This window comes from Manacus vitellinus, unplaced genomic scaffold (genome assembly GCF_001715985.3).
Source record: "Manacus vitellinus isolate BGI_N305 unplaced genomic scaffold, ASM171598v3 scaffold_34_pilon, whole genome shotgun sequence".
Classification (NCBI taxonomy): Eukaryota; Metazoa; Chordata; class Aves; order Passeriformes; family Pipridae; genus Manacus; species Manacus vitellinus.
In genome coordinates this window covers 4,564,290-4,590,252 of record NW_021940488.1, presented here as the reverse complement: position 1 = coordinate 4,590,252, position 25,963 = coordinate 4,564,290, and the positions used below count along the sequence as shown (strand labels likewise).

The 25,963-nt window shown below is 34.7% G+C and overlaps 1 protein-coding gene across 1 annotated transcript in view; it reads left to right on the top strand.

Annotated features, from left to right (window-relative positions):
* Positions 1-25,963, top strand: part of NCAM2 (neural cell adhesion molecule 2) — a gene marked incomplete at its 5' end in the record, with an annotated part of 133,688 nt that overhangs the window by 44,057 nt on the left and 63,668 nt on the right. The window contains 3 exons of the mRNA XM_025895582.2: positions 10,740-10,927; positions 11,548-11,644; positions 20,065-20,238. Coding sequence (XP_025751367.1) covers positions 10,740-10,927; positions 11,548-11,644; positions 20,065-20,238 — 459 coding nt within the window. The remainder of the gene's footprint in view (positions 1-10,739; positions 10,928-11,547; positions 11,645-20,064; positions 20,239-25,963) is intronic.

Below are 25,963 nucleotides of genomic sequence, written 5' to 3'. Positions count from 1 at the left end.
TTGATGATAAGAGCAGTTCTGCAGAACAGGAAGAGATTATCAGGTTTGATACCAATCGGGCACAGTTAACCCTGCCTTTTATCTCAAGTAAATGCTAAGCAGACGTGAATTGCAGGGAACCCAGGGGCACTTGTGAGGATTTCTTCCTGCAAAGTCATCTTTGCATTTAGTTTTTCCCATATAAAGTAGTTTTTATATATATATAAATATAAATAAGTATGAAAAATAAATTGAAATTACATCAAAAGTAAAAGTACAATTTGTAAATGCTCTTTACTAATGGATTTCCTTAACTGCAAAATTTGATTGCAGACATGAAGCTCAGTGTGTATTGGATGATAATAGTAATAATAAAAGTAACACATCCTTTGTTACATCCTATATGATGTGTATTGGGTATTAAGATGTGTCTATAGTGATTATCTCTATATTTATCATAGACAGAGAAATAACTATATCTTTTTTAATAAAAAATGATAGAAATAAGTAAAAATAGATAAAACAGGAGATACTCTAAGGTGAAGTTTTCAGGAGGGCCTGAGGAAGTTCAGGCATAAATCTCAGTGAATTATGAATTGATTTTACATATCATAATATCAGGCATCTCTTAAAATTTTGGTTTTGCTATGCAGATGTTTAACTTTCTCTATGGTATTTTTTGTCTTTTTAGATGAGACATAATTGTTCCGACAAATACATGCTAGGGTTAGAAAGGAATCTTAAAAACCATAATACAGACCTGGCTAAATGAAGAAAAATTCTGATGAGAGAACTCGTTATTTCTTGGGTTGCACAAATTTGTCACTGCATAATTCACATCAGAGAAAGAAAAATCTTGATTTTGACATGTTCAATATGCTACATCATCTTTCATCATAGTATTATTCTGAGTTAGGGTGCACTGATTTACTAAGTTGGAAAAGCTTCAAACAAGCCAGTAGTGAACAATGTTTATGAGCCTTGAAAGTGACTCTCTACGTGCCCTTAGTTTTCCCTTCATTGTGTTCAAACTGTTCATTAATCAGTCAGAAGCTTTAACAGAGTTCAATTTTTTCCTCCCAGGTGCACACCTTGTGTAAAATGCTGGTGCCTCTGACTGCTCTGTTACCACCAGGAGCAAATTCCTTTGGACAGGGGTCCTTTTATTGGAGAAAATATATTAAAACATGTTCTTTGGAAATGTCTTTGTTTTCTCACATACTACCTGGGAAGCATCCTGATTCAGAGACCTTTTTAACTGCAATTACCAGTTTTTTCACATCACTCTATTTCTATACTAATTCTGCAGTTATTAGATGTGCTGGATGGTCAAAAAAGGCCTCATGGTACACAAAGACTGATTTTTTGGGCTATAATCCTCTATGACAAACATATTACATTGAGTAGCACAGTACACTTTTGTGTGAGATCAGCCATGCAAGTAGTTGATAAACATGATTTCAATAGAAGCAATTTCTAAAAAAAAAATAAATAAATAAAGTGTCTTTCAAAAAAGAGCAGTTTTTCTCACTATGACTTTTCATCCAAATCTGAATTTTGTAGTTATATTCATTATTAGTTAAGTACTAATTTTCAGTGGTAAAAAAAAAATGTAGCATGTGCAACATAGTCCTTACTTATAAAGAAACCTGTGCAGTATTTATTATACTACTTTATTGCTTATCAGAAACAGGCTTTTTTACTTTCTATTTGTTTTTCCTTGCCACAATTCGAAATCAATCTCATTAGTGTTACAGTCTTGAACTTTGTTTCCTGAATTGATTAGTCTTTTGCCTTTTTACTTTGTTGTATGTTAGCTGGATTGCACTGCAATTGATGGAGGTGCTTTGGATTCATGCAGTTTAGTTTTATATCTTTGCAAAATATATACAGCATTACTTAAAGAATGTTCAAGAGATTGTATACAAGTTGTATTTACCTTCAGGGAAGCAAGGCTTTGAATTTGTGAAAATGCTACTACTGTGTGCGGGATGTCCCAAATGTTATCATAGAATCATAGAATGGTTTGGGTTGGAAGGGACCTTAAATACCATCTAGTTCCAAGTCCAGGCCATGGGCAGGGACACCTTCCACTAGACCACATTTCTCAGAGCTCCATCCAACCTGGCCTTGAACACTTCCAGGGATGGGGCAGCCACAGCATCTCTGGGCAACCTAGATATCGATAGAAGGGTATGGACAGATTGCTCCAGGATCAATATGATCAGGCAAATGTCGGATTTATTAGGAGAAAGACAGATTATATAGTGCTCATGACGCTCAGCTTCTTGTTCACACAACATTGGTTACATAAGGAAAACATACTCTGCTGTTCACTGCTAATTGGACCACAACAGGTGGTCATAGGAGATGAGAAAACTTTATTCACCTGCCAAAAACTCCTCCTTGGCATCTTGGCACAAGGCCTGCAGCCATATTAGTGGCGCAGCATTTTTTACTATCTGCACCCAGCCATGCCAGGGGAGAAATCACAGAAATGCAACAGAAACTGTTCACACAATTTCTGTCCTGCGACACCTAGATGTTGTAGCAAATGTCACAAAAATTTCAGCTGCCTACTGCTATCATAAATTAGAATAAATTCAAACAGTTCATACTTTAGATTTGGTTTCTGTTAAAAGAAATCGGTGATGCAGCATCCCATTGCTCCTCACAGAACCACACAATGGCTAGTGTTGGAAGAGATTGCCTCTTTCCTGTCTCTGGACACCACTGAAATAACGGGGCTTTGCTTTCTTCACACCCTCCCATCACCCATTAATCATGAGGGCCCAGCTCTATCTTATAAAAGCCAGAAAAAAAACCTAATAAACACAATCATATGGCCTAGGAAAGAAACAAATGGCAGGAAAAACCATCAAGAGAAACAAAACTTTGAAATAGTCTAGAAAACATTTGCATCTTTTCTATTAAAATATTATTGGCTTTACTTACATTTATTCCTGTCAAATTCACAAGTCTAAATGAGAAAGCAAAGACAGCAAAGGTCAATCTTTCACATTTTACATGTGATAATTTTGACACGTCTTTGAAGCTCATGAATATCAATTGCAAGATTTTACCATTTTCGTTCTTTGACTACCTTGTGCGCTCGCACAGAAGGAAATTTGATATGCCACTGCAGTGGCTTCGAGGGGGTAAGAATGTTGAACTCAGACCAAAAGATGAGGTTCATTGCATAAAATCACCTTCCAAAACCGTTTCAGCAAAGCTTCCCACATTGATCCAGAGATGAATGCTTCTGTTTGCTTTATCTGATGTTACAACAGCGAGTGTGGCAAAGTGGATAAATTATACTTTATTCATCTATGCAGTAAATATACCTATTGTTGAGCCCAGAAGGGTGGAAAAATACTTTGAAAGAGAAATTCCGTCTTAAAAGCTTTTTACCTATATATGTTAATGACTTGTTAAAATGTGATATTCATGGTAGGAATTTCTCTAAATTTTTACCTAAATGAGCTCTATACTACATGTTTTGGTTGGCCTTGCAATGAACTTGATATCATTTAAAGTAGATGTTTGCTGTGTTGGCTATTTTTTTCTCTTAATAGAAGAATACAATTTTGAATTAATAAAATAATTTAGGTTTCATTTTGTTTCACTTCTAGTAATTTACTCATTAATATGTACCTATGCTTTTTTCACATATGCAATTTTGAAAAGTAAAAGTAGGAAAAAATACAGAAAAAAACATGGAAGAATTTTATGTTTCCTTGAAGATGTTTCTATTTCATGAGTTAGTCTTGTAGGATAAAAATGTTTAATATTTACGTTGATAATGAATATGCAAATTTTAAATGGTTTTGCAAGTAATTTCATATTATGTTAAGTGTAATTTATATTATACACTGATGACTTGTGAATAAAAAAAAAGGCAACATGGCCTTTGTCCCTCTCTATACCTCCAAGAGAGATCCAGCAGAGCAGGAACAATGCATCTGAGAATTATGAAGAAAAAAATCAGGTGGTATGATAAGTGTGATGCTGAAAAACTGGAACTTTAACAAAAAAAGGACCTTAAATTGAGATTTTTAACCTCTTTTTTTTTTTTTCCTGGTTAACTTACCTTAAGAGCAGAATACTTGGCATTACTTGAAATTGGTATTTTTAAATACCCAGTGAGGTTGAACACACTGTACTGGGGGTCAGAGGGACATGAGGTGTAGCTTTAGAGGCACCACATGTTAGAAATGGTGTTGGGTATACAGAGAAATTTCAGCAATGCTGATTGGATTTTTAGTTTGTTCCTTAAAGTTTTTTAGAGATTTTATTCATTGTTTTCTGGACATCACTGTATGTAAAAATGAAGTAAAGACATAACAATGTTAAGAATCCTTGCTCCATACAACAACAGTTATTATTTGGGAATATATGAGAGAGAGATGAGGGAATGGAGGGATGATATCAAAAAGGAGGCATGTTTTGGAGGTAAGGATGACAGATAGAAAAACATGGAAGGTAAAGACTGGACAGGAAGAGAGGTGGGGTTAGGAACCTGATTTGAGAAAGGCATGGCAGTTTTTGACTTCTGGCTATAAGAGAATTATAAAATCTAAGATTTGATGTAAGAAGTCTGGCCATCCTAAATTATTCCAGTAACTGTGTCCAGGCATGCACATGACATTTGAAAATTTGATACAAAGTAGTACTATTCCATAATAATGTGTTATTAATTGGCAACACCTGATAATTTTATTACTAAAATGAAAATTACTGCTGTGTGAGAGGTGTGTAGGGGGAGTCTTCATGTTCTAGATCTGATGGCCAGTGTTATCGGTGATTTACTGAGACAAGAAAATGATTGATAGACACATGCAAACAGGGTTTTTTAAACATCACTATTGACATACTTAGGTTATTTTGTCTAGCTATGTTTTCTTTATAATTTCTTCTAATTTAAACTGGCTTAGGTAATTTTAGAGAGGTAATTTTTAGGTAATTTTTTAGATAATTTTTCCGTTCACAACAAATATTTCTATGAAATTAAAATTTCTTGGTGTTTCAGTTTGTTTTGTTTTGTGGGGGTTTTTTTTGTTTATTTGCTTGTTTGTTTTTTTAATTAATCAACCAAATACAATTCCTTAATGTCAAGTGGAATTCAAAGAAAATTAGATACATTAAATTTCTGCAACTCTGGCAGCACCAAGCACCAGAAACGTACATGTATTCATGGTCCACCATTTTTTAAGGTGACAACAACATGCTTTGCATCTAGCAGAAGATACCTTATCTTCATGACAACTAATTTTTTCTATGTTTATGGAAATGGAGCAGTTGGTGTGGGAGTTGAATATTAAAAAAATTATCCTAGTCAAGTTTATCAGAAAGTAATACTGCTTTCCAATAAGAGGAGGATTCTTACTCTTCATAAACTGGAGAATTAGTTGATAATTCATCATACTATTGAATATCAATCTTTTATTGTAATGCATTTTGAAAGGAACCAAGAGAATGGGGCAGGGGAAAGGAAACATTACTGAGAATAGTGTTTCCTGCACTTGCTGTGAAAAGAACATATACCTCTCAAAACTCTTGAAATTATAAGCTTGATTCTGAAAAAAAACCCAAAACCCAAGCCTCTGTTTTTAGCTAATAGTCATGGAAATTTAAAATTATTATATGATAACTTTCATTTGCTTTTCTATTTGGAAACTTCCCATGCAGATCTCGCATGTTTTTCCTTGCAGCCTCACAACTGTGGCAGTAGAAGTAAAGAGAAAGTTAGTTCTCCAGTTCCTATACTCGTTTTCAGGATGATTATAGATCAAAGTGTAACCACCTAACCACATTTCTGAAGTTGTTCTGATATTATTTTTTGTTACAAATGAATATGTGACAGTTATTGCAGTTGTCTGTGGAGGTTCTTCTACTTTTTATTCAAGAAAAAGCTATTAGTTTTTAAATATTAATTATTGAAAACAGGTATGAGGGAGAAAATACAAGAGAAAGATAGATAGCTGTTAACCAAATTGTTGCAGAGTTAGAAAAAACTGAGGTGCTTTTACAGGACCAATGACAAGGACAGTACTAGATTTGCTAGAGGATGTGGTTTATTAAAGCCCTTAATGATGGGAAACTTATGCTAGTATTAATCATCTAAGAGAGAAGCTTCAAATAATATACTGCAGGAAATGTCCAGCATCTTAGGCCTGACAATCTGTTGCATATTTTCATTGTGTGATCCAGGAAAACAAATTATTTGAGGAACAAATAGCCAAAAGTTTGAAAAACTGTGTTCTTGAATTAAGAAGTGCAAATCTCATTCTGCACACAAATTTTTGATTACAGTTTTCTGGACACATGGACTGAATCAGGTAATTTGCTGTATCTAATTTTGTGTATTACACTGAATGTACACCAGAGCTGGATCTTTGAAGTCCTTAATTTAATTACCTTCTAGACAAGACAGGTGATGCATTAGTCTGCTCTTGAATAACTGTTCCTGGACATTGTGCCTAACAGGGATATCTAAATACAACAGACAGCTTTCAGGTCACAGTTTGCTTCTCATAAATAATCTCACACAGGTTATCCAGAATGACTTCTAATTGGAGTACTGACCTGCCTGTTTCTTTCTTGTTTGTGAAAATGAACAGGTTGAGTTTAGCTGATGCTGGTGCCATAACATTAACTCTAAAATGCCACTCTAAATTTGTAGAATCCTACGCTCATAAAATAGTTTTGTTTAATTTTGTATCTTTGTAATATTGTCTTTGTTCCTTCTAGGCATCATTTTCATTTGGCTTGCTTCATGTCTCCAAAATAATATTCCATCTTTCATAGCTGAACCTTATAACAGTGCTTAGGAACTTTTATCACATCCTGGGCTGTATCCAAAGCAGTGTGGGCAGCAGGGGAGGGAGGGGATTCTGCCCCTCTGCTCTGCTCTGCTGAGACCCCACCTGCAGTGCTGCCTCCAGCTCTGGGATTCCAAACACAAGAAAGACATGGACCTGCTGGAGCAGGTCCAGAGGAGGCCACCAAGATGATTGGGGAGCTGTAACACCTCTCCTGAGGTTGATAGAGTTGGGGTTTATCAGCTTGGAGAGGAGAAGGCTCCAAGGAGACTTTTGCAGCCATTCAATATGTAAAGGCAGATTATAAGGAAGAGAGAGAGAGGGGGACTTTTTATCTGTAGTGCTAGGACAAGGGACAATAGTTTTAAACTAAAAGAGGGCTGTTTCAGAATAGATTTTAGGAAGAAATTCTCCCCTGTGAGGGTGGTGACGCTGTGGCACAGGTTTCCCAGAGAAGCTCTGGATGCCCCATCCCTGGAAGTGTTGAAGGCCAGGTTGGATGGAGCTCTGAGAAATCTGGTCTAGTGGAAGGTGTCCCTGCCCATGACAGGAGTGCTGCACTGAATGACCTTTAAGGTCCTTTCCAACTCAAACCATTCTATGATACTGTGTGCCTTTATTAACTAACATGAACAGTAGCTTTTGTACATTTCTTTGTTTTTGTTTTTTTTTCTTTGTTTTGTTTTGTTTTGTTTTCTGTAGAGTGCCAAAGGTTCAGGTATAATAAATACCATCAGTGTTGATTTTTTTAAAAACTGACTGTATTCAAGCTTCTACTTCTGTTTAGCTATTTAGAAGTCCAGCATGCTCCCTTAACTGGTAGTACTTTGTTTATAAAAGCTTAAAAGCAGGTTTTCATTTGCACCCTGCATTGATTTTTGTCAGGTGTAAATTAATTCTGAGCTACATAGAAGCTAAGCAGAGCATATTATTATTCTTTAAGGGTTTTAATTTTCTAACTGATCTACACTGAAACATTTTTTTTTTTTGATACAGTACATATATTGCAACTAAAGATCCTCAACATATGTAAACATATGAGAAGGTCCACCTTCTCATTTCTGATTGGTTTTATTTAATTTTCAGTTAATAGAATTTATTGACAAATATTCTGTTTATTTGTTTCTTAATTATTTTAAAAAACCGGAGAGATCAGATTTTGCAGGAATATAAAATAGTCAGCCTTATGTTTTCAAAGCCTTGGCCTTAAGATTTGTTATTTTTTCACGCTCTATTTTATATTAAACATATTTTGTGTTTATGTTTGATAACTACTAATTCTGTAACCATTTAAGCATAATATACTGCAGTTAGTGATGAAGGGCATACCAGAAAAAGCAAATTTTTTTTATAAACCAATTATTCCCTTTTAACTCAATTTTTTGAATTTTATAAAGAATGTAAAATATCTTTTATTTGTAATGTAAGAAAATAATTTCCAGACTTATTTTCTTTGTGTAAAACATCACTCCAGGCACCTTAATCTATTTTTGACTAGGAAATCAAAAATCATCTCCTTTGAGATAATTTTTCTGAATCAAGCCATTAGCACAGTCCTTCTGTTTTTCCTGTATTGGAGCTTTTGACTTCTGGGGAAGTGGCTGCAAAGCCTTTTTACTCAGACTTTTTGAGAGGGAAATTGTGAAGCTCTTTTTGTTTTGGAATGCTTTACATTTGTGAATTGTCAGTTTTGAGATATACCTTTTTTTGACAGACTTCTAGTCCTACTTGTATTTTTTTATGTTTATGTGTATTAGTATCTGTAGTAACGTAGAGATGGCAGTCCATAACTCACCTAATCTTTTAAAATATAAACAAATACATACTATGGTCATCCAAAATTTACCTTTAGAAGAGAGAGTACTCTGAACTAGAAGTCCCTCTTCTCCTAAATGCTTGTACCTGCAGTATAGAAGTGTATATTACTTTTTCACTTGTAAGACTTGTAAAATAGGATATGAGTTTGCCACATGTATTTAAATCAACAGAGAGCATCAAACCATATAATGTTACCAAGGAAGTTACTCATACTCAGACAGAACATCTTTCAGTCATCAGCATTCATGCCTGTGTTCATTAACAGAGAAATACTGAGAAATGTGCATTGGGAGACAGTGCTTACATAAACTTTGGTGTGAAATAACCCCATTTGGTGCCTCACAAACACCCTGACGAGATTTGTGATCCATATGTTGAAAACATTATTGATCCATCTGTTGAGCAGGCAGAAGTCAGTTCACGCACTCTTCCTACAAGTGGATCCCTCCATGAACTTCATTTCCAGAGAAAAAGCCAAGGCTCTGACTCTTGGTATTCTGAGACTCCTGATCATCCTTATCCATAAAACAGGCATTTGCAGTTTGCTTTTTTCTTCATATTCTCCCCTAGTGTGACATGTCACACTCTGAAGACTTTTTGATAGCCCATGCTTTACATTAACCTGTGTAGATGATGAAATATGGGTTTTTTAAAGGTCTACGAAAATCAAGAGCACTAGAATTACTTATTAAAACATTTGGAACACAAAAATGAGTTCCTGTATCTGGTAAATAAATTTATAGTCAGACGTGCTTTAGTTATTTGGGTGAAGCTGCTGGTTTTCTTACAAAAATAAAGGCTGAACAGTTATTAAAGAAGATGCTGCTGGTGTTGAGCAATGTAGCAGCTTTGATCTGTGCTTTAAAACTTCTATTCATAGCAATTCTTTTTGGTCAAAGCCTGTATGCCTGCATGCAGCAGCACTTATGTCATCAAAAAGCTGTTCTTTTTGACAGAGGCAAACAGAAATAAATTGAAAACGTGAACTTGAAAGAAAAGAAAAAAAAAAGGAAGTAGTTTTTAACCATACCTGAAGCTAAATTTCACTTAGTACTTAAATGTGCTCAGTTCTGGTCTCTGACAGACCTATTAGCAATTTTCTAGCCTAAAGTTAAACAATTTGTGAGAAGACTAGAATAGGTTTTCCTAGAAATATCTAGGAGCTATTTGTCAGAATAAAAATATATACCTATATATTTCAGATGTTAAAAAGCTGTAACCAATACTTCTCTTTAGGTATTAAAGTGCTAAGAGAGTTTCCTTGAATATAATAAAAAGAATATTTTCTTAATACTCATAAAATATAAGTAAAAGTAGAAAAAAATTGCAACCAAATATTTGATAGGCAAAAATACTGTTTACTTAAGACATAAGCAGAAGAGGAGGGGAAAAAGCTACTCCCTTTCATTTTCTAGAGACCACTAAACTGTTCTTGCTCTCCAGAGAAACAGTGAATAGAACAGATAAGTCTTGTCACTACTGGCATTGTGATCTGTAAATCACAGTCTGCAAACCAGCAATTTCCTCTGTGTCAGACTCAGTGTTTGGTATATGTTTAATGTACCTGTTTATAGGCAGGGTTGTAAGGAAAACACACCACTGTTTTTCTTGTCTGTAGCTTGATCATTTCATAAGTTCACAGTTCCAGTGAGAAACGGGTGAAGCTTAAACACTTGTATAAAAGTTTGGAGAGTGAATATAATTTCTCCATAGCAAAAGATGGCACTATAAAATCAGCACGTGAACAGATTATTTCTATAAGCTTTGTAGGTCACCTCCCTTGGTCATAAAAGGGTTTGGCCAAAGAGCTTCTCATCCTCAAGAGGAAGTGTTCTTCCTCACTTATGAGATATTGTTTTTTAAGGGCATGATATTGCCTAATGTTAAATATAATTAGCAGGTGTTCTCAGAATTTCAGCTGAAACAGTTTCAGGAGAGGAGAAATTTAACAAGATGAAGGCTTAACAAACTCCAGGTTGAATACTACTGCTTTCATAGTCCATAATAAACTGACACAGCAATCAATTGGAATTTCTCTGTGAACATGAAGACTTGGATATAAGTGTACAGCTTGTTTTACTAAACCAGTCAATGTACTTGTGCCTTACTTTCTTTTTCCAGATGCTCCAACGTTTGTGTCAAATCAAACCATGTATTACTCTTGGGAAGGCAATCCCATCAATATAAGTTGTGAAGTGCTGGCAAATCCCTCTGCCTCAGTTCAGTGGAGAAGAGGAAAATTAGTTTTACCCATAAAAAATACAACACATCTGAAGACCTACAGTACAGGAAGAAAGCTGATTCTAGAGGTAAGGTTTAAAATGAAATCAATGTGGTGATATAAAATATTTTTATCCTCAGTTTGTCACCATTGAAAGTACTATAGAGTATATTAAAGGATAAGACTTACAATTTAACAAGAAATGTTCTTTAAAAAGATACCAAAATAACAAAGAACTGTATAGGAACTGATTTATCTCCATGTTTCTGGTTAGCAGTTAGAAAATAAGCTTTATTTGCGTGGCTTGTGCACAGGTTTCCATCTGCACCGAACAAAAATGCAACTTCCATTTCTTGGAAGTAAATAAATACATAAATAAACATAAACCTTGCACATCAAGTTAATACCAAAAATTAAACTGACTGCCTGGTAGGTATTTTGTATACACAAAGAGTTTGTTAGATTATTTTTCTTGTTTAAGGGTGAAATTATAAAGATGAACAATGTCACTGTTTTCCACGATTGGATTTCCTCATTGGCATTTGAGAAGAGAGAGTTTAACATGGAAAAAGATGTATTTAGGTCTATGTTTGGAGAATATACCAGATAGGCTGAAGTAAGAACACATCTGCATATTGGTTAAGGAGAATATACTTACATTTATACTTGATTAGCAACTAATGTTTGCAAACTGTATTCATTTTAAAGATTGCTCCCACCTCTGACAGTGATTTTGGACGATATAATTGTACAGCCACAAACAGAATAGGAACAAGATATCAGGAATATACACTTGGTCAAGCTGGTAAGTTAAAATTTTGTTTCCTTCTCTTAAATTTTTTTTTACTGTAACCAAAATGAAGTTGAGGCACATTATCCTCTGTTTCTTTTATTCCATGGTCTGTTTGCAGTTAATTTAATTCTCTAAAAGTTGAGTTGCAATATAAAGTAAAATAAACCAGTTCCCTCAGAATATGAATCTTTTTTGGATTTAATTTTAAGGCCTTCTGAAATTTGAAGAAATTAAATTAGTGTAACTTTTTTCCTTTGCCCTCACTACATCCTACATTTATAACAATGTATTTTCATTACTTCAACAGAGAGACATATGGTTTGCAGGCAATAAAAGTAAGAAGGAACTAGGAAATTCTTTTTTTTTACTTTTTCTCCCTGATATTTTCTTTATAAACTAAGGATTACAAAAGACTGAGATACTTCAGCAGAGAATTTCTACCTTCATTTGCACTTTTAGTTATTTAAAAGAAGAATTTGAGCTGGAGTGCTAGATTGAATTAATTTAAGCTCTGAGATGTCCTACAACTTATTCTTACAGGATTTCTGTAAGAATAAGTTCTTACAGAATTTTTAGGTCCTTCTGTTGTTGTTTAGGCAAATATAGAAATCTGACTGCATGTTCATTCTTGGGCAGAAATAACTATAAACTGAGAACAAATGAGAGTTTCTTGGCTTCGTTTTCAGTTATATTTTCTTGTAGAATGAACTAATGTTTGTTCAGCAGGCTTGGAGGTCTCCAAGCATTTGGATCTATGTACTTAATGATGCAAATTTTGCCAGCTTTAATGATGTCTAGGGAGCTATAATGTAGCTTGGTATTAAAAGAACAACCACACTGAGAGCTCTGCACCCCTTGGGATGTGTCATTATGGACCACTTTCAGGCCACCCTGTAGCACTGGCTGACATATATTGAAGGGGCAGGTAGAAATAAGGTCTTTTATATCTATTTTTTTTTGTAAGACATGTATATTCTTCATGATCTTGAATGCTTCAGTCGAATGTGACTTTTAGTTTGTTTTTCTTAAATAAGGAAATCAACACTCTGGAGCTCTACTAGAAGGAGTTTCAGAGGTGCTTTGCTGAAACATTCACATCCAGTCAGAGCTCTCTTACTTGGCCTGGTAGTTTAATTTGTATAGTTTTGCTCCACAGGGTGATTGGGTTTTTTTAGGTATCTCAGGTATTATAAAAACCAGTTGTTTATTAATAAACTACTTTGACTTTTTACACAGTATTGATAAATTTTCCCATTACCATTATGGGATGAATTACTAACACGCTCTCTTCCTGTATTTTGCTTTGAAGAACCATCAAAAGTGTTGAGATTCCTAAAACAGAAAAATGTGGGGGTTTATTGAGAAACATGCGATTTCTGTGGGGCACAATTTTACATGATTCAGAAGGTCCACTACCCTTCATTTTACTACTTTTTTAGAGTCTTAACTGTGTTGTGATCTTACCTTCCCTTGACAGCTACATGTGACTACTGAGAAAAAAAGTCTTTCCTGAAGCCATGAACATAAACGATAGGAAAGGGAAGGAAAATCCCCACTTGTATCCCTCTGGTGTCTTACCTCCCAGGAGAGAAAAAAAAAAAAAAAAGAGAAAATATTGTAGTTGTTACTGTGTGCTGTTTTTTTCATAAATATGTATAACATGGGAGAGCATCTCAACAGATACTGTACAGAATATTGGATTTTTTCTCTTAGATTTGCAGCACAGTATCCCATCACAATGAATGATGCTGCACGGTGATCATTTTAGCTATGTATATCCTCCCTGCTTTTATAATTAATGAATTAACTTCAGTACAAAGAATATAGCATTGTCAATTGAAAAAGAACATGATATTTTGAAATATTTCAGAAAATTCATACATGAGAGCCCCTGGAAATGCAAAAAACAAAGAACTTCATACAAACTATAACCCTGGCTTGGCTTTTCAATATAATTGTATCAGAAATGTTACTGATGCCAGTTTTTCAAAGAGCTTAATATTCTCTACTTTTGCAATAGTTCACTTAATATTTTTTTCAGTCAGTTCATCAGAAAACTTGATGAACACTTATAAAAGTTATATATTGGAGTTATAACAATAAAAAGGCAAATCAAGGTAAATAAAGAATTATGGGAAGGTATTATGTAAGTCATGAGCTATATATGGATTCTCTATATAATAATATTAAATGCAGAAAATGGGGGGGGGAAAGCAGGTTTTTTAGTAGTGATAATGAGCAGGGCTGGAAACCCTTGGTTTGGGGGTGTCAGGGCTCCATTATACTGCCCACTACTTACAGTAGTGTAATGCATAATATTCAGTATCCTGAAAGATTGATATTTTGAGCATTTACATCTAAATAGACCCTGTTTTTAGAAAAAAACCTAACAAGTTACAAGTTTTGCACTTAAACTGAAAATGGAAAACAATCAGGGAGATGGAGGATAAAATAATAAATACAGGTATAAAATGTCAAATACAGCTTTCTTTCTAGTTTTATTACCTCCATCACTTTACTTTGGTAGATTTGGAAGACCTAATGATTGATATTTTCCTTATTAAAGCCCATAAAATCACTTCATACATTGCAATGCAACAGCCTGGATTGCCTTCTGGCTTTGATTATAAATACAAGTACTGGGGCACAGCATACTTTTACAAAGCCTCTGTTATGGAAAAATAAATACTGTTCCTAGCTGGGAGATGGTATTAAGCAAAGTATGCTGCTGGGGTAAATTTTACAAATAATGATATTTTTACTGCATAGCTTTCTCTTTAAATTCTGCAGGAATTACTTGTTCCTTCATGTTTTGTTCCATTTTTCTGCTTTGCTGGATTTCAGAATAATCATGTTACCTCTCTTTTTCCTTTACTGCTACTTGAAAAGTGATCACACTGTCATGATGCCATTATCTTTATTTCTGTTACCCTCCTTAAGAAATTAGACTTATTGATGATAAAGAAAAAAAGATTTCTTTCAGAATTTAGATGCAATTTGCACCCATACCATTTTTTATGGTAATGTTCACTCAGATTATACAGAGCTACTGAATCAGCCTGAATTCCATTTAAACTTTCAAAACAATTGAAGAACTGCAGACTATTTGGGATTTCACACTGAAAGGTTCTGACCATCAGCTGAAAGCTTAAACAGATGTGCTCTTCTCCTGACTTGTGGTGATCAACTCTTAAAAATACCACGTAGTTCAACTATTCCTGCTTTTTCATTGCTTAAACATTTAAATTGTTATGTGAGTAACATGTAGAGTGTGAAAAGAACCACAGGCATTTCTTGCCACTGCAAATTAATTCTTTCATGTCACAGGCACACCTTATGTTTTAGAAGTCTGCTTACACTATGGTTTTAATCTATGACAGGACCAGATTTTAGCAAGCCTGGTGAGCTTGGCAGGTTGTCCCAATGCCTCTCAGAGCCTGAGGTGATCACAGATACTCCTAGATCTGTCCAGTTCTAGTTTAGTCATAGTTTATGTGAAATATCAGTATGCAGGAAGCTGGTAGAAACTAGCAAAGCATTCTTCCTTTATGTTGGATCTCAGTATTGTTATTTTAAATGGTTTTTGTATAGAGAAGTAGAAAATCATGTGGCCAGCAGTACTCTAGGACTATGTTTTTGGAATAGGTAATTTAATATCTTAGAATGGTAAATCTTAAGGTTATGACACAGAGCTAAACTGGATTATTCAATTTATATTTTGCACATAGCAACGTATAGCTGGATGGAATCTAAAACTGTGATTCACTTCCAAGGCTCTCATGACCTTACTCATCCTAGACTTTCCTGACCCCCTCTTTATTCTGGGATGGCAAAGGGTTTAAAAGTTCAGATAAATAGTCTGATTCCCCTTTTTGCCCCAGTCTTTTGGTCTTTGTACCTAGAAGGATACTTTCATTTTTGATGAAAGCTGAAATTCTGATCTCACCATGTCATGCCTTGAGCATGCCTCTAGCAGCTACATTTGTTGTAGCTATATGATTTATTTGTCTCCTTTCTAAACCAATGTTACATGGAATTAAAAAGCAAACTTTCAATGATATCATTAGATATTGCAAGCTCCTACACCTCCTTATTTAATTAAATGTTCTTTAAGCATCCTTTATACAGAGAAAGTTAGTGAAGATGGGGAATAATGACAACAAAAGCAATTTAAAACGTGGGAAAGACAGTAATTGAGCTTCACAGAAACTATATCCTCTAATCTGTTTTATGGAATAAAGTCATGCCCAGAATATGATAAGGCTGATCAATAACTGACAAAGGCTACAACATCAAATTAAGAAGTTTACTAGTCCGGAGTTTCAATGCTGGCACTTTGTTGCTGGTTAATGGATGTTCCTTTTGTTTCCCCAAGTATTTGAATTTTCACACAGGCAAAATAAAATCAAAGATGTAGGACTTATTTTTCCCCAAGGAATAATATAATGAAAAAGATAATCATATTCTACCAAAAGTCTATTGACCGCCACAAAAATACGGGCAGACCTAAAATCTAGCTCACTGTTCTAAAACTTGCCATTCACATCTTAACAGCATCAGCTAAAAGATTTTTACTGAAAAAAAACAGAACAAAAAAAAAAAAAGAAAAGGAGAAACTACAACATATTTTCATATGGCCTAGGTGTGAAACTATCAACATGGCAACAGAGTTTTGCTTTGTGTGCATTTTATTTTAATTTTTGTTTTATATATTTACTTGCTAGCTGTGGTCCTGATTACTTAACTAAATCCTTATTTTTCCAGAACTGCCAGTGATTTGGTAAAAGAAATCTATGTAGATGTAATATTGAATTTTTCTTCCATTCCAAGGATGTACAAGTACAAGCAGTGTCATAGAGATTTTTGACTCCAAAGGTCTAGTCCCCAGCCTCTTCTCTTTCCCTGGCAAGGTCCTGATGGTACTTACATTCAGCATTTAGATATAGTTATTTTGAGTGAATATATGTGCCAGATATACAGAGACAGGAAAAGCTGTGGAGCTGCAGTAGGAACATCCTTACAGGAGATAGGAGACGACTTAACTGGAAGACAAGTCTCTGAGCCCACTCTCTACTCTCACATCATCACTTCCTTTTCTCCATTTATATTGGGACTGCTAAACTCTCAGAAGGAAAATTATTTTCTTCCATAAAACTATCACAAAAATAGCTTGAAAAGAAAATTCTCAGTGATAAACAATGGTCATGTATTGAACAGGTTTGGTGATAATTGTAATAGACTTGAAAGACTATTTACATGTCAGTGGAGATAAATATGTACTCATAATTCTGTGTGTACTTCTTTATCAGCTGTGATAATGTTTTTGGAACCAAACTAATGCTACTTATTTAGGCACAAAGTTCATTTGTGTAACCCAGAATTATATGCTGCGTACAAGTGCAATTTTACACTTATGAGGGGATACTTTTTGATTTTATTTATAAGGAATTGTTTAACATCATACATGAATACAGTCACATAATGAACACAGGAGTAGTTGCTGAGGAAAGAAGACAAAAGATGACTAAACAGCTGACACCTGTTTTTTTTTTTTTTAATGTCATACTTTATTTTAAAGGCTGAACTTGTGATGAATTATCCCTTGTTTTGACAGCAGCATAATGACAAAAAACCTGGCAGTGGAACTTCTGAGGAAGTATATTAGAATCTCTGCTGTCACTGAGTGATCTTTAGAGCAGAGAAAAGAAATCCCATACATTTTCTACTACATAATCCTTCAACTTGTATCCATATCAGTATACAAAATATGATCACTGCCCATAGCTAAACTCCTCTAAGATTCATTTGGTTGGTTGGTTTTAGAAGGAAAAAGAACAAGAAACATCCATAGCTATATTCTTCCAGATGCAGACTTCAGAGCACACAACATCGCAAATTATCCTTCCCTCCTGCTAAACATTGAGCCAAAAGCCTTGCAATTCTGACATGGAAATCATGGCAATGCTCCAAGTAATTATGCCTGACAGGGGAGAACTCAAATGCTGGAATGTTTAGCTAGATCAAGACCAGAAGGCTGTATACCTTGCATGATCAAATTCTTACTATCAGAGAACTACAAAATTAGATTCATTTCATTATGCTGCTATTGATCTTCTTTGGGGAAAAAGTTATAGATTTGCTCAGTCTGAAAAAGGTAGCAGGTATTTTCTTGTATCTTAATGGTATTGCTAGTATTTGGTTTTGGTTTTAACTCGGAAGTGTCTCCTGCTGTATTTTCTTCAGGTGATTCACTGTTTTCCTTAGAACTGACATAGTTCAACTCTGGAAACTGCATAAAAGTTGCCTACACCTGTGGGTGGCTTGCATTGTGGAATGCATATTTAAAATAGTATTGTGGATGTATTTTACACTTCAGTGAGTTCTAAACAGATTGCATTGTGCTAGTTATGCAAAATATTTTACTGGGTTTTCACAGGACCTTCATTTTACGTTTATTACCAAAAGGAATCCTACCTTCATTTGGCAGAAATTGTATTTGAACCAGCAGTAGAGAATATAAGGTTCTTCCTGAAGGGTGTCATTTTCCCTATGCCATGCTTATAGTTAACCATACACAGGTATTAACACACAAGGAAAGGGGATCTTAACATTTGGAAAGTCAAGAACAGGGTGGATATGTAAATAACACATTTTTGTTTCATACCATTGACCAAATATCTGGTTTGATTCAAACAAAAGTACCAGTGAATTGCATTATTAAAATAGCATACAAAAACTACCATAAAAATAAGATGGGTGAAATTATTCATTTATCTCCTAAATATTTTTGTTTAATTTTAATTCTTTTAACAAGAAAAAAAATTAGAAGTTAAGAAGCTATTTGCAATATTGTAGGTATCCACAGCAGCTTTTAGCTTACAATTAAATACAAAAAGAGCATTTATCTTCAGTACCTAAGAGCTATATTCGCTTCCCAAATGATTGGTATCCACCTCATACATTCACATCACTCATACAGTGCAATACTGCCCTGGAATGCTTTGATGGCATCTATACTGGTTTTAACCCAATGACCACCAAGTATTGGAGGGTTCAGGAGACCTATAGACAGAAATGCTAACTGTAACAATTCACAGAGGTATTATATCAGCATTAAGATACTCAAGTCTGACAACTGTTAGAGATTTTTTCAGAAAATAATTTAGTTTTCTGATAATCGAAAGGTTATACACCTTCCAGCCCTTTTAGACCTGCTTTGGCAGGCATTCTTTTCAGAGAATTTGTGGCTGAATATGTCAACCACAATTTTTGTCTCATTTTCATTCAAGTACCAATACTGGGCGAAGCTCAGATTGATTCTCCTTTTATTCCCAACTGTCTGACAGCCTTTGAATACCGGCAGTGTTTCATGGAAATGGTTCATTACCCACAAACAAAATTATAGGCCTTGGCTCAAATTCTTGCATGTCCTTACAAAAGTATCTTCCATAACATGGAGACAAAAGCAATCTCCAATGCGTAAGTGGTTATGCAGATAATCTTCAGATGGATCAGAAGAGAAATTTGTAATGGTGTTTCAGATCCCTTGTATTCTGTCCACAGGACTAAAATTCTTACTAGTATTTTTAATAACATCTTCTGTAATTATAACACTTTAAAATGTAGGACAATTAGAAAAGCTAGTCTTTTGTCTCCTGTGTGTTTGATCATACATTTTAGAAGTAATGTAACCTTTCTATTTTTAAAGCTGTGCTGACCCTGATGTCATTGTTTTGCTTTTGTTTCATATATCTCATTTCAACACCTACAAACACCTGCTCTATTTTCATAGTTCTTTTCTACTTTGAAAGATATGCATTTCCTTTTGATTTCAGGGAAAATGTTTCTTTCAACCTATTTTACAAATTAGTTCTTAAACTGAACAGAGAATAGAAACCTTCCATTAATGTATCCTTCTAGTAGCTTGAAATCCAGTCTTTCAAAAGAAGAGAAAAATGATTCATGTTTTCAGCTGTATTTCAGAGTACCATAAAATGGCCAAATTATTTATACAGTTCTTTGTCATAATCTCATTTAGAAGAATTTAGACTCTGAATGATCTATTTAGTGTAACTGTTCCTTTTGTTATATTTGATTTAAAGTTTGTTATTCTTTTTTATATAATTATGCAGTCAACAAACTGATCTCCTACGTTTGACTGTGATGAAATTAGCTATTGAAAAAGATCATATTATAAAAGAAAGGCAAAAATGATTTTGCATTACTTTAGCATACAAGGAAATGAATGAGGTTTTCTTACAACTCTGTAGTGGAAAACAAGTTGTTTATGTAACACAAACATTATTATACCATATTCAATATTTATTTTTTCTCCCTTGAACACGCTAAGGAGACTTTTGGGGGTAGATTATCAACTGTTTAGGTCTCTGTGATTGCTGCTGATTATTAAATTGACATTTGTCCTTTTTTAGATGTGCCATCAAATCCGTATGGAGTACGAGTTTTAGAGCTGTCCCAAACCACTGCCAAGGTTTCGTTCCATAAGCCAGAGTCACATGGAGGTGTTCCCATTCACCACTACCAAGTGGATGTAAAAGAGGTGGCCTCAGAAACCTGGAAAATAGTTCGCTCCCATGGAGTTCAAAGTAAGTATATGAAAAATAAATGGGAGTGTTTTAACTGAAAAGAATGTTAAGTGTGTGTTAGCTGCTTCTTTTTTTGTCTTAATCCAGTAGCTGTATCTTAATATTAGTGAAGACCTCTTTACACTAATCTTACTGTTGTTTTGTAAAACTCAACTGTTACTTTTGAGTTTTAAAAAAGTTTACAAATATTTCACATTTTTCACTCTCCAGCCAAGTAGATATGAAGAATACTTTTGAAGCTATAAATTTCAAAGAGAGTAGAAATCAGTTAGTTTGAGAATGTGCATTATGCACAGAGAAAATAATTTTAAGATCTTATGTAATATTTAATTCTAGGCATTAATTTCTGATCTTGAGCTACTTAGTTAACTTTCTATGTGCCTGTTAATATTCATGATATCTGTTTCAAAAGCATAACTCTAATGTTTGTTCAACAAACAATAAATGCTCTCTAAAAGGGCATCTAGTTGCACCCCTCTAGGCAGAAAAGAGCATAAACCTTCCCAAGGACACAAGTTCTTTAGGTACATGCTGAGGTGGGATGTTTATACAGAGTAATGTTAAGAAAATACATTCAAAAGATCAGTAAGCCTTTGCATCCAAATTTACCTTTTCGCAGTTTTAGTGCAAGTTAAGGCAGCCCCAACATTCTTCTGATTTATATAGCATCAGGTGAATGGTTTGGAAGCTACCAGCAAGGTCATGGAACAAAAAAATGTAGCAAATTATCCATTATGTGTTATCTCTTTCCCTTTCACATAGACAAAATTTCTGCACTAAACAGAACATATTCCAAATTACAGAATTATTTCAAAGGAATATATAATGAACATGTAGTTAACATGTATTCAAAGAAACATATAATGACTCTTTATCTTTTGTTTTTCTCAATCAAACATAGTAACTGTGTGTATAGATATAATACTGTAAATCATAGTAACATACATTTTATTCCAGTATAATTTTCCAGTATTTCTTTCAGTACTTGTAGATCTAAAGAAGACAACTTGTTTCCTCTGTTTGCAGGGCAGCACATGAATGGCTATTTGTTACTTCTTCCTTTCTTTTCATGTCATGTTTCAGACCAAGTTTGAGATCTTTTTCTTGTAGCTTCCTTCAATGAATTGACAGTAATTTTTTTTCTGATGAGAACTGTGTTAAGATCCAGTTATTAAAATTATTAGAAATGCCTCTGCCCAAATTAAGGTGCAAACAAGACCATATGCCAAAGTCAATAGTATGGATTTTATTTAACAGCAAATGTGAGGCAGAGAGAGAGAGAAAGAAATGGGAAAAAGGAGGCAGGGGGTAGGGGCAGGAAGAGAGTGACAGACAGAAATTAAATAGAAAATGTATCACTACTCTGTGGAACCCAGTGGACTCCTGTGGGTCTTGTTCGTCTGTTCTTCTCAGTGGTGAGGGTCCCACAAAGCACAAGCACCCCAGGCACTCCTGATAGGGGCAGGGGAAGATTTACAGGCTCTTGAGGCAGGCTTCCTTGTTTACTTTTCCTCAGACCTGAGGTGATTAGACAATAGTCTTGTTCCCCTCACAGTCCAAATTCCAGTCAGGAGGCATATTCTGGAGGGGGAGTGCTGCAGTGGTCCCAGACAGGAGTTGCTTCTTTGCAGTTTGACATAAAGGCTTTCTATGATTTTGATCGTGTTTAAGACATTAACAACATTTCAGTCTATCACAAACTGTAATATATGAAATACTAAACCCTGAGGGGACCAGTTTGTGTAATAGTGTGCAGTGCCCAGTACAAACCCAGTGTCTACAGAGTCAATCACACAGATGCTTAATTTAATTGTAAAGACAGAACAAAACAAAAGTCCTCGGTGTTAAATCCGTAGAAAAGTGTATTTATCTTACTCCCTACAAAACTTTCTTTCCTATTATTTCTGTTGGTGTGAATTTTATGAAAATATTAATTGGTTACATTGGGAAAGATGTGTAATTTGAAACAGCCTTGTGGTTATTAGAGTTGACTGGAGCTGCCTTTTCAAAAGTACACACTTTGATTTTGAAACATCCTTTCACCATTGCATGTTTTTAAGTTGTTGCATACAGGTAATTTGGAGATTTCCGCATAAACAAATTGATCTTGAAGTTATTTTAGTCCAAAACTTGCTTGAATTCTATGGTGATCTATTCTAAAATCAGAGTAGAGTGACAGGTACAAACACCTGCTGTCCTTATGCTGACATTACCACCATGAAGTAGACTGTGACTATTGAGGATCTTTGCTGCCAATCCTACTAATATTAAATATACAGCTTCTTTGAGAAGAAGGCTGTATTCATTCCCACATGCTGTCATGTTATTTCTCCATGTCTTACTTTTGTGCAAGTTACCTGATTGGTTAATTCTTCTTTCTGGTCTGGAAGTTTTCAGGGGATATACCATCTTGCAAGCACGTATTTTCCTTTTTTTGTCCCCCAGCTGTATGATGAAAGGTTTTATTGAGAAAACTAAATAGGTCACACTGATCTTGGACATATTAAAGAAACCTATTAATAGCATGTATTATCAAAGACTACTCCAATTGATGACAAAAACTAATAAATATGAAAGCAACCTGAAAAGCCATCTTGGTCTACAAAGAATTATGTAATAAATATATAAACAGTGAGAGGACAATGGGTGATATTAAAAATTAATACTAGATTAATACTTAATTCAGGATGTTTTCTGAAATCTCTGTTGGTATACCTCTGGATAGAAAGATTGAAATTGTATATCCTATATTTCTCTGAATTTCTCTCTGAACTATTTTAGAAACCAAAAAGTACTGCAGACTGACAAATATTTGCTAAACAGGAAAAATTTTGGTTTTGCAAATCTCGATGCCACACTATGTAATTTGATTGAGAAGTCATAAGGGACCTGGTTGCATTTATTACAAGTTCTTGCAGATATTCTGTAATAAGTTAAAAACTTGTTCTATTTGTGAGGTACTATAGGGCCAAACCAGAAAAATAAGATATGTAACCAAAACACAGACTGAACAGTCCAGAACAGAAAGAATCTTTCCAAATGGAGATGTCAAAAAACAATATTAGTGTCCTTTTTTAAAAAGAAAATCTGCTGAATGTAACTGGAATACTTCTGGAATATTTTCTAAAGCATCTTTTTAAACTTTTCTCCATTTATGTTTTAGCCTACTTACAGTGTCATGGTAAGAAAGCCTCTCTAAAATTCCTATTTTCAGTTCCTGCAAGAATTTTAAAAAAAGATTTTATTAGTATGAAGTAGGGTTTTTTCTTTATACTTTTTGAGATATTTGAGATACTTTTAAGTATTCTGAATGTTAATAAAAATTAAATGTTTTTGATAAAGCTTCTCATTCTGCTTAAGTGACTACAAACCACTTTCCTACCATACTTCGACATCTTAGCTGAGTGAGGAGGATGTTTAGAATGCAGACAGTCAGTTTTCTGTATTATGATTTGTAGCTGGGTCATCATAATTTCCACACTCAGTCAATATTCCTTAATGGAAACAAACCCACTTTTTCCATCTGTTCACATTTTAGGGACAGGTTTATGGCTAAGATTCAGATATAAATGCTGTTTAGACAGGGACAGTTAACTGCTTGCACATCTCAAGTGATGATGCATACATAATGCCTGGGTCATGATTCTTTCCCAGCAGCCAGTGATAAAATATTGTGAAATTTTAAAGGATTTTTTTTATCAGTCTGATTTAACTCAAGAGTGGTAAAACTGCAGACCTTTCTTGCCACAGTGTATGTAATGTGCAAATTCCAAAAATATCATTCAAGGGAAAGAGACAGAAAAACCTACATGCAAGAGCAAGTTTGTACCTGGAAGACTGTTAGAATTCCAGTACAGATATTTTCAGGGCTAAACTGAGTCTTTGGCTCCCTCTGTACTATGACCTAAAGGAATAGTGTAGTCACACAGAACAGCCATAAAATGATAAAATTAATGAAAAAAGTATTTTTAGTTTAAACAAATGTCATGGAAATGTACCTACAGAAGTAAATTTATGAAAAAAGCGTTAATAAATGATTAATAGATGTTTCAAAAAGTTTTTGAAAGGAATTGCTATTAATGCTAACAAGTCATTAATTTTCATCTGATTATGATCTAATAGCTACATATAAATTCTTTTACAGGTAAGATTTTAATTATTATAATTATTTGATTTATATTATTTATATGTAAAACACAGTAGATGCTTACCAAGGCTTTTAGGCATTCTTGTGTAATCAATCATCCAGTAAATACAAATAAGTTTAATCAGGACAATTAAGCAGTATGAAATGAATTATATGCAAATCTATTCAAACATTCTGCCATTCTCTTAATTTCCTGTTTTCTTCAAAGTATCCCTCTAAAGGTGACTTTTGTCTCAAACTTTACTAGACTGAGCTGTTTTCAGATCAAATAAGGGAGAAAATCCCAGTCTTGGAGCTGTAGTCAAGAATATCTATTTCCCTATTCCCTCCTCTTTGTCTTTTATAATGAAGAACGTTTCATTTGAAAGTCTGTGCTGATTGCAGCTATTGAAGGGGAGCACAGAAAGTGAAGCAATCATCCTGATACACCAGTTTCAGACTATTAAGGAATTTAAAGTCTTAATCAACATTATCATAGTTCACCAAGAGATCAGTGAGGAAGTGGCACTAGATTTTTCTGCCCTTGGTAGGTGCTCTTCTGAATATGAACATTGTTTTGTTACAGGCTGCCTGCAAATCTCTGTGCAGCTTCACTTTACAGCAGTTCTCCTTGTGGACCGGAGTCCTGAGAGGAGCTGGATATGCATGGACAGATCAGACATTTATGGCCCTGTCAGTAGTGCAAAAAAAAGCCCACTAATCCTGAAGTACTGTATGTGCAAGGTTCATTCTCCAAGGAGAGTTTGCATCCCTTTTCCCGGACAGCTGGTAAATCTGTGAGATGTCACCCATCCCCCCTCAGGGAGGGGATAGCCACAGGTGAAGAGCATGTGCCAGGATTTCTTCTGTAGACACAAAGAAACCAGTGAGAAGGTGTAAGATACCTATGCTGGGCAAAATTACCTTACCACCTTACCTTACCTTACCTTCTGTGAAAATTTATTTTTAAAAAAAGGACATTGACTGATCTGTTTCTGAGTAATCAACAAAGACTTCATAAGAAACAGCCTGGATTTTTTTTTTTTTTTGTTTTCAAGCAATAGTGAGTTTTCCAAGGAAGAAGCAGGATTGAGTCTGTGAGATTCAGTTCTTCACATCCCTTCAATCCCTCAGAAAGCATCACTGGTATAGCTCTTATAGAGAAGCCATCAGGGTCTTGCTTTGTCTTAATAGCATTATAGACATTAGTAATTCTGCTTCACAGGCAGCAATTAAATGCATTTGTAAGGAAAGGGTCTTACCTTAGACACAAATCCAAACCACTGAGGAGGTGTACTTGAAACCTGAAAAAAACGTGTTCTCTAAAAACATTTGGATGTCTTCAACAGGAATGCACAAAAAAACTTTATTTCCTTCCTTCTTCTATTTACAGGTAGATAAATAGAGAAACATGTCAATGGATCTTTCTTTTTCAGAGCATTTTAGTGCAATACTAAGGAAAACCAGTCTCTGCATTTGTAGTGCCACTCGTTTTGCTGGTGGCAGAACAACATGAGGAGTACAGTAAAAAACCCAGTCCCACATTAAGATTACTGTGGAAATGGACCTATGGGATATATGGATGGTTGGCACTCTCTT